Source organism: Microcebus murinus, chromosome 20 (genome assembly GCF_040939455.1).
Source record: "Microcebus murinus isolate Inina chromosome 20, M.murinus_Inina_mat1.0, whole genome shotgun sequence".
Taxonomy (NCBI): Eukaryota; Metazoa; Chordata; class Mammalia; order Primates; family Cheirogaleidae; genus Microcebus; species Microcebus murinus.
Window position 1 is genome coordinate 23,918,469 of NC_134123.1, and position 15,851 is coordinate 23,934,319.

General features: G+C 42.6%; 1 protein-coding gene across 2 annotated transcripts in view; it reads left to right on the plus strand.

Annotated features, from left to right (window-relative positions):
• The window catches only part of HYDIN (HYDIN axonemal central pair apparatus protein), a 315,495-nt gene that overhangs the window by 174,857 nt on the left and 124,787 nt on the right, over positions 1-15,851 (plus strand). For both annotated transcript variants that reach the window (XM_012772427.3, XM_075995778.1), the window contains exons 24-28: positions 7,971-8,108; positions 8,812-8,893; positions 11,104-11,223; positions 11,490-11,699; positions 13,462-13,599. In XM_012772427.3, the coding sequence (XP_012627881.2) occupies positions 7,971-8,108; positions 8,812-8,893; positions 11,104-11,223; positions 11,490-11,699; positions 13,462-13,599 (688 nt within the window). The remainder of the gene's footprint in view (positions 1-7,970; positions 8,109-8,811; positions 8,894-11,103; positions 11,224-11,489; positions 11,700-13,461; positions 13,600-15,851) is intronic.

The window sequence follows — 15,851 nt, forward strand, 5'->3', positions numbered from 1 at the left end:
TTTTAGAGATTCAGTGTGAGCTAAGCTGACTTCTAAAGAAATCAGTGGAAAGTATCGGTGCATATCTGAACCTGCATTAGGGTTGCATCTGCTTGCTTCACTTAGTGATGTGATTCATAAAAAGGGGTTCATTTGATTGATCTATGTGTTCCTATTAATTAAAATCCCCCCAAAGCTAGCTACATCTACTGAAGGCCAGACATTAAAAGAAATCGGCTTTAAAAAACTATCCTGTTTTGAAAGTATTTCTAAAGAGCTTTGAAGCTGATGATAAAGGAGATTTCGCAGCCTACCTGTTTGGCAGCCTTTCTAAGAGCATGTAGCAGTGGGGACACCTTCTGGAGCTTTGTAGAAGTGGCCATTGCACACAGACATCCCTCGAGCGAGCTTCAAGGTAGATTCTGGGCACATTCCTCTACTATTTACCTCACAGCAGAACTCTCTGGGAGGTGACTTCAAGGGCCTTTTCTCATCCATATTATAATCAGGACAGGTCCCTCTTTTTTAAAAACAAAGTTCTAGGCATCACATTGTATGTACCTGTGTTGTGGCACATACAGTTTTTGAAATGAAAAGGTCTGTCTGCTTTGTGAGTCACTGCCAGGCACGTGACATGGCATGAAGTGACCCAGGAGACACCCTCACCTGTTTATCAGGTAGATTCTCCACCAAAGTCACTAACAGCATGAGCTTTGGTGTTGGTCTAACTTCACTCAGCCACTTACCTGCTCTCTGAGCCTCAGTTTTGTCATCTGAAGACTGAGAAAAATCATAGTACCTACCTCATGGAGCTGTTGGGAAGATTAAATTAGGCAGTGCTTATTACGTGCTTTTAATAGTACCTGGTAGAGGGTGAGAGACGAGTAAGGGCAGCTGCAGTCACTTAACTAGGGCTCTCACTGATGCACTTGCTGTACCACCATTTTCTCTGTGACCTTCTCACCACCGTCTTCTGGGTCAGTGGCCCTTAGCCATGTTCAATCAGGCACCAGTCTTTCTTAAGGGTCCACAGATGGTCTCAATAGCCAGCCAACAGTGAGAACCACTGTTCTAGAAGTTCCAAATGCAACTCCTTTTGAGAACCTTTAGAAAGATAGTTTTCATCCCCTAAGGTCTCAGTAACTTAAGTTTCTGCTACTCAGTTACCTCTCATCAATTTCCACCTCAGCACAGGTGGCCACTTAGAGGCATTCTGGAACATACTAGTGTCAGAGGGCTAGGGCAGGCTGTTTTCCATAATGGGCACATGTCTGAAGTTGTCTTCCCCTTCTCACGTGGCAGAGCTAGAATGTGCTGGTAGGGAAGGCACTCGGCCAGCCCATCTGTTTCTATCTGTCATTCGCTTTCCAATGTGGGAAGATCAGCAAGTATAAGACCACAAATCCAGGCAAAAAATACGGAAACATGGCAGGGACTTTGTGTTTGCGCCCAGAGGGGCTAAGGAATTTGACCACTTTTAATATGATTTAAAGCGATGATTATAATCTGTTCCCTTTAGAAACAGCAGTCAGGCGGGGGGGGCTCCTAATCTGGAGCAGATTTGTGATGTGTAGAGTCAGAGCAAAGAAATAAGGCTGGGAGGGAGGGGGTCTTTACAAAATAGCGAAGCAAAAGTTAGATCACTGAGAGCAAGAATGGGAATGTAAAAACCCACCTGATAAGACCTAACAAGTAAAGATGAGTGGTTTGCTCACCATAGCACCAGATTATAAATTAAGAGCAACAAAAATAAGAGATATAACTGGAGGAGAAAATGATCTCAACAATGAAATCAGTTGCCCTGTGGCAAACAGCACACACTCAGAGCCTTGGATTGTTGAAAAACACTAATGACAAGGACCCCTGAACCATGCCAGGCACCAGTGGCTACCGTGAATCCTGCTAGCCACATTTTGATATCAATAATTATAAGGATGATGACCAACTTACACTACAAAGAACATTGACATTTTCTTTCCATACTTGAAATGTTTGCATTCACATGCTCATTGTGTAGTTGTTCATTGAGTATATTTGTGCAGGGCCGTGTGCTAGGGAGAAACAAAACCAATCTGTACATGTTAGCTCTCACCACACACAAAGTGCCCAAAACACAACAGCTTAAACAACAAATATTTGTAAGTTCTCATGGATCTATGAATGGGCTGGGTGATTTTCAAGCTGCTTCTTGCATCACATTTTTGAATGCCTCATTGGCCAAAGAAGTCAACCCAAGCCCAGGTGCAAGGCTTGAAGAAAATAGACTCCAGCTCTTGGTGGGAGGACAGGAAAAGTTGTTGCATTGCAAAGGGGCCATTTTTACAAATAATAGACCACACCCTCTGTTGTAACATTTGGGCAAGACAAGACCTTTATAACCCTTTTTAGTATACAGGAAGTTAACTACAGGACTATTGATTAGAATTATTCATTCAGTGGTTATTGGGCATTACTCTAAGCTTGGTACAGTCAATGCCAAGAGTTGTGGGCTGTGTTGGGTGAGACAGACATGGCTCCTGCCCCTGCTTGGGGATTGTCCTAGACTTGGGAGTCAGGGACGAAGTCCCAGTGAAAGTAACATCTAAGCTAAGGCTTAAAGATTAAGTAGACCTTAGCTGGGCAAAGAGGATGGAGAGAATTTTAGACAGAGGAGCAGGCATATTCCAAGGCCCGTGGATGAGAAAGAGCCTTCTTGGGACTTGGAGAAGTTTAGTCTAGGATGGGGCAGTGAGAAGCAAGAGTTGAGGATGGAGAAGAATGGAAGGTTCCAAAGCACATTAGCAAGTGGCATGGCAGGACCATGGCCCAGGTGAGGAGCCCCCGATACTCCACGGCCCAAGACTCTCTTCCCACTACCTGCCCCCTGGCCAGCCCCTGAACAAGGCTTAGTGGATTGTTAGAAAAAAAGGGTGGAAAAAGAAGAATAGAGGAAGAGACGGTGGAGGCCACCCCACTCAGAGCTCCTTGATCACGCTGTGCCCCCATATTTGCTGTGTGTGCTCGGCAGCCTCCTCTGCACAGTGCCAAGGGGAAAGGCACATGAGAGCCGCCAAAATGAAGTGGGACACCTCCCCTGTCTTCATGGCCACTGTACCCCCTTTCTGTCATGCCTGACCCCAGTGCTGGCCATCACTGACTACTACCTCATTGCTTCTACATTCTTTATCGTCATTGTTGTCGTCATCACCTGCTTCCGTTTGACACCTACACACACCCTGCTCCCACTGCAAGCTCTGCCTTGTCCCTGGAGAGTCCAATTTCTCTCCATCCTTTTTCCTTTAGAGAAACCTTTCCCTCCACCTATGTGTCCTTTCCACTCTTTACCTGAAAAGTCCCATCCTTTCTTCCAAACACAGCCAGACCGCATCCTCCTTCATGAAGACATCCCCATGCATCCAGGAGGAGTCAGTGTATCCCTTCATCTGAATTCCCCACTCGACCCAGGCACCATGGGGTTCTTTATGTGAACCGAGCCTCACAGCCAGATGAGGGGGGTTCTATCCCTAACACAGTACCCAGGCTGCATAGCGCATGAGTAGGGAAGCTGGAATTCAAACCCAGGCCCCATGACTCCACGGCCTTGCTCTGAGCATCATGCACCCTGTATGTCCACCTGCTGGAGCACTTCTGCCCTGAAGTGTGCCATCTCTGTGTCTCTGACTCCGACCCACTGGCCTCGGTTCCTCCAAGCAAGGATTGGGCTTTTCACCTCTGGAATCACACAGTGCTATAGCAGGTTTTCTAGAAGCAGAGCCTAAGCTGGTGGTTCTTGAGGTGGTTTATTGAGAGAGCGCCCTTGGGAGAAGCTGCAAGAGAGTAAGGGAAGCAAGACAGGGCAGGCAGGAAACTAAGGAAGAGGTGATTTGAGAAGAATTCCAACCTTTGCCTGATGCCATGGGGAGCCCTAGAGTGCACAATGCAGCACAGTTTGTCCCACTCAGACAAGGAGACTGGGCTCTCATAACTGTCACCTCCATCAATGAGTCCTTTGCCTACAAGTCACACCCTAACAGGAGGGAGGGCATAACCTCCCAGGCAGCTCCTATCCCGCCCCGTCAATCCCCCAGAGAAAAGGTACAGCCAACATTCATGGCACCTGGGGGATTGGGTGCATCATCCTACTAAAGTGCACCAACAACATCTGCTGCAGTCGTTAATTTGCAAAAATATCAAACAGCGTGTGCAGGCCCTTTTTATCCAGCCAGTGGCTGATGTCACCCTCAGTGGTGGACTCTCCCAGAATCCACATCTACTGAATCAGTAAATCAGAAGTCATTGTGTCTACAGCAAGGCTGCCCACTCCTGCTACCTTTTTCTCCCCCCAAGAGAAAAGTCTGTGGCCGCACAGACTTCAGTGGAGGTTCAACATCCGCCATTCCATCCGCAAATCCTATGGGAACTGTGATGCAGTATATGCTGCACTGAAACACACAAGCTTGTGCTTAGGGTTTCATTTTGGCACAACACTGCTTCCAGTGAAGCGAGAACAGGAAATAAATATGATGGGGTTTTTTAACTTGTAGCTCAAAAGATTGTGTTGCTCCTCGCTCAAGAGTCGAAAATAAAACATGAAGAGAGACACCACTGGGCCCAAGCCAGTGTCGCAAATCAGTGTGTGTCACATGCACACACACACACACACACACACACATACACACACACACACACAGATGACTCTGTCACTGTTAAAGAAGGTGTTTCTTCCCTGGCTCCTCCAATGACTCTGATATAGGCAGCTCTGGAATTGGAACAATATTGATTTTCCTTGTTTGCGATGCACTCTCTTTAAAAAATAACTGAATCTAATCCAGTTTGGGTCAGCATAACAGGAAAGTAATCATCTGTTCTTGAGGGTAAAATAAATCTGATCCAAAAAAAAAAAAAAACTCTACCAACATTCTATTTCAATTTTTTTTTGAAGCAGGTTTTCCAATTTTTATGATAACTGAAAGCCTTCATTACGGTAAAGGTTTCACTGTCTCAGGCTGTTAGCAGCGGGGCCTCCATCTGCCCTCACCTCAGTTTGTTTCCAAAGAGATCTCTCACTCCCAGTTGTCCAGGTAGCATTGTCAACTGAGGTGTTGTTTTTCTTCAGCTGTTCCGCCCCCTCTGCAGCTTTGTGTTTTTCCTTTACAGATATTCCCGTATACATTTTCTTCATTCAGCACAACATCCCAGAGGGGTGCGAATGTTGGCTGGCAGAATGCTATTACGTGGGGCAGCGATCCGGCAAAGTCTCCCTGGGCATCTCCGCTGACCTGGGGGGATTTAATAAGTATTCAGCATTGTCCTGTGCTGAGTTTCACTGTCTCTAGCTGGGGAGGCCACAGCAATAAGCCCGTACTAATTATCAGCTCCATCCTTAGTGTCATGGTGCCATTCCTGCCCACGATGGCTCCTAAATCTCGCTGTCCTTTAGAATCACCTGGGAAGACTGTTAAAAAATATACCTCCCAGGTGCTACCTGAGACCTGCTGAATCAGAATCTACCCAAGGATGAGGTTGAGGGATCTTTCTTTTAACGAGCTTCCCAGGAGATTTTTCAGCACCCAGCCCAACATGTGTGCCCTGCCCGGAATGGCATAGTTTCTGCCCAAAGTAAAGTCAACTAGGAACGACTGGTCTGGAACAAGCCAAATGGAAAGCTCATGAAAGACAATGAAAAGAGCTTTTCCACACTTTGTGGCTTCTCCATGCCTTCCCACCCCCACTCTTCGTCCCAGGTGAAGTGGGTATACAGAATAGTCAGATTACCCTCCATGCGTTTGTTCTCATTCAGCCATCTCCCCATCCATCATTCATTTAGTCAAACACCTGTTAAGCTCGGGCTCTATGTAAAAGACTCTGCGTTCTGGGGGCTGTAAAGAGGGAAAAACCTGTATCCCACCCTCCAAGAGCTCACAGTTCTGTAGAGTAATAAGCCCAGCCACAGATGGTGCTAACCCAGTGATTTCCCATAGAGAAAGTGAACAGATCTTCCTTCTTAAAAAGCAGACCCCAGCTCAGAGCCTTCACCAGGCAGGAAAATAACAACATGGATTTTTTTTCCATTGTGTTGAATTTTCTAAATATGATAGGTAATACAGGTTTTCATTTATAGTAATGATTATGAAATTTTCCTTTAAGCCTATTAGAAAAATTAGCCAGGCATGATGGGATATGCTTGTAGTCCTAGCTACTTGAGGGGCCAGGGCAGGAAGATTGCTTGAGCTCAGGAGTTTGAGGTTGCAGTGAGCTGTGATGATGCCACTACACTCCAGCCTAGGTGACAGATTGAGACTTGGTCTCAGTATAAAACAATAATAATGAAAAAAATAATAAGCCTATTAATGAACACCACAATGTGATATTGCTATATCCTCATTTGAATGGCTAAAATTAAAGACTGAATACCAAGTGTAGATGAGAATGTGGACCAACCAGACCCCTTATACAGTGTGGGTGGTAGTGTAAAATGGTACAACTACTTAGGAAAATTGTTCAGCAGTTTCCTATAATACTAAACATACATATACCACACAGCCCCACAATTCCCTTCCTAGGGATTTACCGAAGAAGAATGAAAACAAATGTCCACACAAAAACTTGAACACAAATGTTCACAGCAACTTTATTCATAGTATCCAAAAGCTGGAAACGTGTCCATCAACAGGAAGAACATGGATGAATCTCAGAAACATGCAGAACATAATAAATCAGACATGAAAGAATACATATTTCTGATTCCATTTCTATAAAACAGAGGCAAATCCAGTCTCTAGTGATAGAAAGCAGATGAGTGTTTGCACAAGGGAACTTTGTAGGATGATGGAAACATTATGTTAACGTGATGGTAGTTACACAGGTATGAAACTTTACACAGGTTAAAACTCATCAGACTCTATGCTTACAAGTATATGCTTTTTGTATGGAAATTATTCCCCAATAAAGTTGCTTTATTAGGTGATAGAGAAGATGGCAGAAATCACGAAGGTGGTAGTGGGACACCTGAAGTTTAGGAGATGGTATTCCAGCATGTGGTAGAAAGTGACTGTGTCCTGAAAGAAGTACAGATGAAATGCTGTGAAACTTCCAGCAGAGGGAGAATTTCTTCCAGTGGGAAGATAGGACCATGGTGGGAGCTTTATCTAATAGATGGCATTTCTGCTGAGCCTCTGAGTGCATATGGCGCCAGAATGAATATATAAGTGAAAAGGGTTGAAATTAATATTCAAGAACTTGAGATGGATAGGGGTGGGCTGGGGAGGAGTCCAGAAAAAGTCACGTACCATGAGGGGAACAGGAAGAATGGGGGCCACCCCACCATCTTGGCCTTTGTGACACCCAACGTCCTTTCTCATCAGTGAAGCCCACACATACCGGCTTCAGCACCAGCTGGTACCGTACCATTTTCCCCTGGGGTCGCCTGCTCAGAGAACTTAAGTGGTAGCAAAGCTCACCAGAGGGACCAGAACTAGGGTGTGGCAAGAAAGCCACCAGGTCACATGCTATAGGGAAGCAAGGTCACACAAAAAGGCCGAGCTTGCACTTCTAGGACCCTGCCAAGGAGTGCCTCACATGCCTCACGCTAGCCCTGGCCCTGAGTTCTGGTTAGCTGGGAGCAGGGTTCCTGGTAACTCATTCATTCGTGGCCATGTCTGACTGCTGACACCAGGCCAGACACTGTCTCAGACACCGTATTAGCTACAAGTCCTTAGCAAGTTCACAGTCTGGCAGGGATGAAAACAGTATGTGTGAGAGGGTAGCCCAGGGGCATGTGGCTACTCAGAGGAGAGATGTGGGGCCTAAACCATAAGGGGGTGGTCAGAACAGTTTTTTCCAACCTTAGCTAAGATCTGAAGAAGGGAAGTCCAAGGGAGGCGGAAGGGAGGTCCCTTCAAGACCTGCCTGGTCTAGAATTTGGCGTTTAGCCTTAGAAACAGAGAGCCCACTGGGCACTGATCTGCAAAAGCTGGTGTCTCCTGTCCCCTCCACCTCTCATGCCTTTGTAGGTTTGTGACATTGCCTCAGAAGCCCTACAGCACCCTCCTGTCCCAGATGGAGTCCAACCCAGTAAGCCCAGCGACTGCCAGCACCCCAATAGTCGTAGTGACAAGAGAGTCCCAGGAGATGGATTTAAATTTTGTTAAGTAAGTGCAAATGCAAAGTCAGCATGGATTTTTTTTTAATAGTGTTCTTTTCTTCACATTGACTTACATTCTCAATTGTCATCCCTCATTTGTTCATTCAACCACTCACCGGTTAACAGTTGAGTGAGTATCTTCTATTTGCGGGCCCTGGACGAGGTAACATGGGATAGAGAGCTAGAAGTCATCTCTGCTCTCAGGGGGGCGCAGCGTCCCAAGCCCTGAAGGATGGAGCCCTTCCTATCGGTCCTCTCCACGTGTCTAAGGTCTGCATCCTGGATTAGGTCCAGAGCAGCAAGCAGGAAAGGACGTGACACTTCACCAAACATTATGGCCTCACAATAAAATGCTCCAGTAAAGGATGAAACCAACCACTGAGCACTTAGGACACATCCAAATGGTCTGAAGAATGGCTAGAGATTCCTAGGACTTTTTGTAAGCCAGACATGGGCTCAATGGGCCAGGAAAGAAGTGTCGGGCCCTATGGAAAATCAACCAGGTCACTGGCCAGCCTACGCCACAACTTGGGGACAAAGAGCAATAGAGCCCTGAGCAGCTGACCTCTTCAGGAAGGTGTCCCCAGAGTGAGAATTTCCTGTTACTCTTTGGGGTGTGGTAGAAGAGAAAGTCAGGGCTGTCACGCAGGTGAGACTGTGTGGTGACAGCTGCCCAGTGAGTGATTCTCTGTGTTTCATTGAACTCCCAGGACCATCCTCCTGAACGAAGATGCCAGGCCTGAAGACATAGAACTCGGAATAGACAAAGAAGCCTCCACCGTGATCTCAGATGTATGGTTTCCTTGCCCTGGGGAGGGTTGGCAAGTCGAGGGTCCTCTCTGTAAAACAAAGGCAGAGTGGCAAGCGCAATGCTGGGATTTAGCTGGGATGCAGCCACATGACTTTATCCTCGTCACTTCCCAACCAAATACCCCCAGAGACAACACCTCAGTGGGAGTCCAGGACAGCTCAATACACTGGTCTTCTCTACAACAGAAAAACTAGCTATCTCTAAGTGTTGCAAACGTGTGTTCTTCCCACTCCCTAAATAGAGGCTACTAAGGCAGAAATATTTTCCATGATAACTCCATAGCTGAATCAAAGGGAAGACCAAGAGAGTTTAAAAACTACTACCCTTAAATTCTTCTAGAACAATGACCTGAGGAAACCATTGGAGATACAAAGATTTGCCTATAAAGATGTCTGTTACCACACTCTAGGGATAACAAAAAATTGAAAAAAATTATGAAAGCTACATTACTGTATGTTCATTAGATATTTAATCTTTTAAAATAGTGTTTGTGTCAGTTGTGGCAAGAGTGGAGATGTATGGGTAGGAACATGAATTGGCGTAACCTCTATGACTTGGCAAGTGTATCAAAATTTATAATACATAGTTTCCCTTCTAAAAAATTATTCTCCAGATACCCCTGGGCATTTACATAAAGACATGTGACTATCCTAGTACACTGCAGCTTTGTTTGTAAAAGTGAGAAAAATTGGAAACAACTTAATTCCACCAATAGGAGACTGCTTGAATAAACTAAATTACATCTGCACAAGGCAATACTATGACATCCTTTTTAAAAAATGAGAAAGTTTGTATGTTAATTTGGTACAATCTCTGATATAGTAAGTAAAAAGTACTAAATGCCAAATAGGTAGCATAGTGTGCTACCATTTGTGTAAAGAAAAAGGTGTATAAAAGCAACAACTAACATTTATTGAGCACTTATTATGTGCTTTGCACTGTTCTGAGCATTTTTTTTACATTAACTTGTTTATTTCTCCCCACAACCCTGTGAAGTGGGTGATATTATATCTCCCCATTTACCAGTGAGGGGACACATTCATCAGGCAGTAGATCTGGAAGACTGGGCAGTCTGGCCTGCTCCTAACCACTATATTCTCTCTCAAGTAGTTAAGTAGATATTAATGTATTTGCTCGTGCACGGAATATCTCTGGAATATCAACTTTATGAGGGCAAGGATTTTTCTATTTTGTTCACTATTATATCCCCATGACCTAGAACTGGTTCATAGTAAGTGCTCAATAAATATTAGTAGAATAAAGAGAATAACTAAATAGAGGGGAAGGGGGGAACTGGAGGACTGGGGAGTAGGGGAGGAAATCCTTTTTTTATCATATACCTTTTTGAATATTTTAAATTAGTATCATGTATGATCATCTATCTTTAAAAAATATTTGAAATGATGCTTGTGAAGAATATTCAGTCACATGGTCAGGCAGCACTCATAATTTGTCAACTGGAAAAGCAGAATACAAATGTATCTACTCAGTATATAAACACACGTACACACACATATATATGGATACATTTATATATAGCATAACCTAATGATTTATTTTTATTCTTTCTTTGGAGATTTCCATATTTTTCAATTTTCTTAGAATGAATATGTGTGAGTATATAAAACATTTGTCTTGTAAATGTTAGTATGTTAATTCTTTTTTCTGTTTTCAAAGATGTTTGTCATAGTAAACTCAAGAATACAGAAAAATTAAAGCAAACACCCTCACAATCCCACTATAGGAAAATGCTACTGAAATTTTTAAGAAACAATCTCCATGTATCTCTGTTTGCATATACAAATCTCTAAATGAATGTATACATACTCGCACCTTCAGACATATGAGGTATATGTGATTTTACATGAATGTCTGCTTTTTCACTCAATACGTTTGCACATCATTCCCAGTCCATAAATACACATTGCATCATCCTCCATGGATGGAGTTCCCATGCACACGTCCCCCCATTGATGGGCATTTAGTTTGCTTCCAAAATTTTGCTATTATAAATAACAGTGCAGTAAATATCCTTATACATACATTTTGGTCACTTGCCCAGTTATCTGCCTAGGGAAAAAGGTACTATTTTTATAACCATATACAACATGCTTCATTTTGGGTGAGGAGAAGCATGCTGATGATCCAGTATGAATGCTTGCTAGCTTTTCCCCACATCTTTAATTTCTAGGGATTAAAAGTTAGCTCTGCGGGAACAGAAAGAATACACTCAATCCACAGCCAAGAGGAGGCTCAGGACCCCCTATGGATCTTTGGACCGGATGATATGCTTTCCATCGGGATAGAAGAAGTAAGTAACACACCGTGGGTCCTGATGTCCTGATCTGATACAAACTTTTCTAACTGAGCACTTGCTCCAAGTCAGAGACATAAACCTCACCAGAGCACTGCTACTGCCATTGCCGTCATATGTTTTGGGCGCTGGGCTAATCACCTCCTATGGAGTCAAACAAGTTCAAGTCAGGAATTAATCTGTAAATTGACATAACTTCAACTTACCCCTCACAGGCCCTTCATCCTGACAGCTGCTCTCATGCAGAATGACTTTCTCTGCAGGTATTCGATATTTTGCCCCTCTATGGAATGTTGGAACCACACAGTAGCCAGCAGATGTCATTCACCTTCTATGGGCACAGTAACATCATCGCACAGGCTAAAGCTCTGTGCGAAGTGGAAGGAGGGCCCACCTATGAAATATTACTAAAGGGAGAAGCATCCCTGATCAACTATTTCTTTGACACCACGGATATTAACTATGGATTACAGGTATTGCAAACCATCGGGCAGAGATTTTCTGGGTTTGACTTAAACAAAAGAATCTCTCCTGTGCCCCTAATCACCACAGTCTCACCATCACCCCTGTCCTTGATCCCTAATCTGCCTCCCTAACCCGATCACCGTCCTCTGCCAACTGTTTGCCAGATACCTTATCTTCCCTTTCTCACCAACTCCTGAAACTCAGCATGTTAGATGCTCAAGTTTGCATCTTCCTTTTCAATTCAGAAGCCCGTCCCAGCCTCTCCAATTCTTTCAGTAGCACTGCCATTTTCTCACAACCCCGGGTTTAAGATCTCCAGGGCTTTTCTGCTGCACTGTCTCCTTCACCTCCCCATGTCCTTACAGCACCCAGGATTTGCTACGTCATCCGCCAGGATCCCTCTCTGAGTCAGTTTTCCTCCCTTCCTGTCGTCACCATTATCACACTGCAGGGGCTCATCAAGCCGGGCCTCCATTACTACCGTAGTGCTTCCCGCACTCTAATATGTATACAGTTCGCATGGGAATCTTGTCCAAGTGCAGATTTTGATTCAGGAGGTCCAGGGTGGGGCCTGAGAATTTGCATTTCTAACAAGCTCCCAGGTGACGTCAATGCTGCTGGTCCATGGAACCACTGCCAGCAAGGGGTTACAGTGCCTTCATAGCTTCTACCGCTAAATGCCAGAGACATTTTCCCCAACTTGTATTTTCATTCCATCAGTCCCTGACCAATTAATCCCAGCAGCATTTGGAAAAGCAATGCAGTGTTGGGAAAAAGAGCATGGTTTTGTCGTCTGGTTTTACTACCTACTGACTGTATGACCTTGGGCACATCACCTGACCTCTCCAAGCCTCAGTCTCCCTCATCTATAAGGGTGGCATGGGGTGCCAATGCTTATCTCCCCAGGAGGTTGTAGTTACGTAAGTGTCTGGTCAATGCTGTGCCTCAGTCAGCCTTCAATCATCCTCAGTTCTTTTTCTGTCCCCCAGTGGGTCAGAGCCTGTCCCTCCACCTGGGAGAGGATATATCCTAAGCTCCCCTATTAACTGATGCTCTTTACACAGTAAACTTCGTTTCCCGTAATTCCCCCATTATAGCCCATTTATTTAATTGTGGCCAAGCTGGTTCACCCACTGGCCTGATGTACCCAGCCCTTCCTGCCTCCATACTTTCTCTTACGTTACCCCCTCATAGTTCCACTCTGCGACCCCCAAACCTCTGCATCCTGGAAGACCCAGCTCAGCTCCATCCACTTATCTTTCTCTTACTTGACATGCCCTTGGCACTTAGGATACTCTTTGCCATAATATAACTTGCTTTGTCGTTTCTGTTTTAGAATAATTGTTGGTTAATTCTGCCTGTACACCCTCTCTTTCCGATTAGATTTTGTGTTGTGAACGCAGAGACCATATCTCCTACCAAATTTCAATGACGATTGGATCCCCATTATCTAATTACCAAACAGTGCATGTACGTGTGTGTTTATAGATTAAAGATCTAACCAGAGCAGTTAGATGCTCCCAGCACAGCCACACCTACTCTGAATCAGCTAGGAGAATGAAGACAGGAGCCAGGTCTGCAGACCCCACTGGTCCTCCTGCCCCTCTAGCACCTTTTTGTGACACTGAAATGTGGCTTGACCAGTGTCTGTGTCAGGAACAATCAAACCGGTGTCTGTGAGGCAGGTTTGTTTGTTCACCGTTGTCAGGATGACAGCAGCGTCCAAAGGGTGGTAGACAGAGGAGTCATTCTTGTCCTTCTCCTCTCAAGCTGTTTGACCATGTCACGGAGAGGGACATCACACTGAAGAACACTGGGAAAGTTGGCTTTGACTTCGAGGTTCTGAATGACCACGAGTCTTCCCCGGAGAGCCTGGTCCCCGGAGTGCCGCTGATCCTGCCTCACTCTGTAAGTAACCGGCAGCAGGGCCCAGTTCCAATCTGTCAGCCACGCCCCAGACATGGGTGGGCGTTCACTGCTAGAATTACCAGTATGACTTTTTCTTTTAATTAAAACTGAAGAACTCTCAGAAGCAAGAAAAATAAATAAATCCAGGCAACTTCTCTCATTCATTAAACAAATATTTACTGAGTCCTGCATTAGTCTGTTTCCAGGCCCGGGGATGCAGCAATGAACAAGACAGACACAACCCGTGGGGGTTTTTTCATGATAATAAGACTAATTTATTTTCACTGATGTCTTCACACATCCCTTGCAATTCCTGAGGGCATCCTTTCCACTGACTACACCAAATCAAAGCAAAGCAACGTTTTATTAGCAGGTGTGAAAACACCAGTAGACTGTAGTGAGCCAAATTGGCTTTAGGAGCAAACGGTGGAGGTGGTTATGTTGATCCACCAGTTTTAAGGAATTTGTGTTGAATTTTTCTCATTATGAAAACACCACATAATTGTTATAGAAAAATTAGAAAATATAAAATGGACAAAGAATAAAGTTATCATTATTCTTAATCTTACAGTCCAAAGATAATGAGTGCCTTCATGGTAGGTTCTTCCCCTAAATCATTACACATATCTGGGTTTATTGTTAGTCTCTCTTCATTGATCTGTTTGTCTGTGTCCACATTAATGCTATACTATTGAAATTGCTATAGCTTTAAAATACATCTTAATATCAGATAGGTCAACTCCCTTTTGTTCTTCTTTCTCCAATTTGTCTTAGCTATTCTTTTCAATTTACTTTTAACTTTCATTTCTCAAACATCCGAAGTTTAATGCCTGCTTTTATTTTTTCTTAGTTAATAATGAAAAAAATGTAAGATTATTCATTTGCCTGATTATATCTTTAGTCTCATCCCATGAATTTTAGAAATTTACAGATAAAAAAAGTGGAAGTCACTTGTGTATATTTTATACATGTTAATATTTACTATTGCTATTATAATTTTTATTATTTTCTAAGTTATCTACAAGTATAGTTTTATTTACAAGTGTAATTTTAAAATATATTTTTCTTTTTTAAATTTTCAAATGACTAAGATTTTTGTTTTTGTTATTTAAACTCTTCTTAATGTTGAGGGTTTTTTATATCATGGTCAGATAATATGCCCTCTAAATTCCTACTTAGTGAATTTATTAACATATTTTAGTGACCTAAATTGATTTTTAATACAAATAAATGTTTGAAAATATATTACCTGGGCTATAGAATGCACGTTATAATGTGTCTCTATTAAATTAACCTAAATAATTATAGCATTCAAATCTTCTATATCTTTTCCTATATAATTTTTCTATGACTAAGAATGATATATAAAAAGTTCTGTTCATTTCTCTTATTTTCTATACATAGATGAATGCATATATTGTTTTAGACGTTTCCATTTCTGTGTTTACACATAGGATTTCATGACTATTAAGTGTTCTTCATGGACACTTAATAGTATTTTACCTATTTTAAATTGCCTTCTTGTTCCCTTCTAATGCTTTTTGCTTTGCATTCCACTTTGGTCTTAACATTATGACTCCTGTTTTCTTTTTCTCTTACATCATTTGTTCATAGATTATTCCATTTTGTTTTAGGTTTATCACTCACAAAATATATATGATTGGATTTTATTTTTTTAATCTTCTCTGAAAGTCTTAGGTTTCAATAAGGAGATTAACACATTCTTATCATTAGTATAATTGAAATGATTGGTGTAATTTCTTTCATTGTATTTTATCTATTTTTAAAGTTTCCTTAATGTTTGCTTTCTATCTTTATATCACAATTACTGTTTACTTTGCCCTTTTTCTAGGTTTTTTTTAAGCATTTGAATTTACATTGCTGTTGTTAGTATAAATTGATACAACTCTAAAGAGAATAATTTGGCAATATCTATCAAAATTACCTTTGACCCAGAAATTTCTTTTTAAGAATTTATCCTATAAACATGTTCCCATAATTGCAAAATGACATATATATAAGAATATTTTCTATGTAATTTGTAATGGTAATAGCAAATGACCAAAAACTATCTATCAGTAGGAAACTAGTTTTTTAAAATATATTAAAATTATGTACTGATATAATATACAGCAGTTGAAAAGGATGAGGCAGCTCTAAATGTGCTAATATTGAGTTTATTCTAAAACCCATTGTTAGGTAAAAAGAAGAGAAAGCTGAAAAACACTATGTTTGCTACCATCTACATTTTA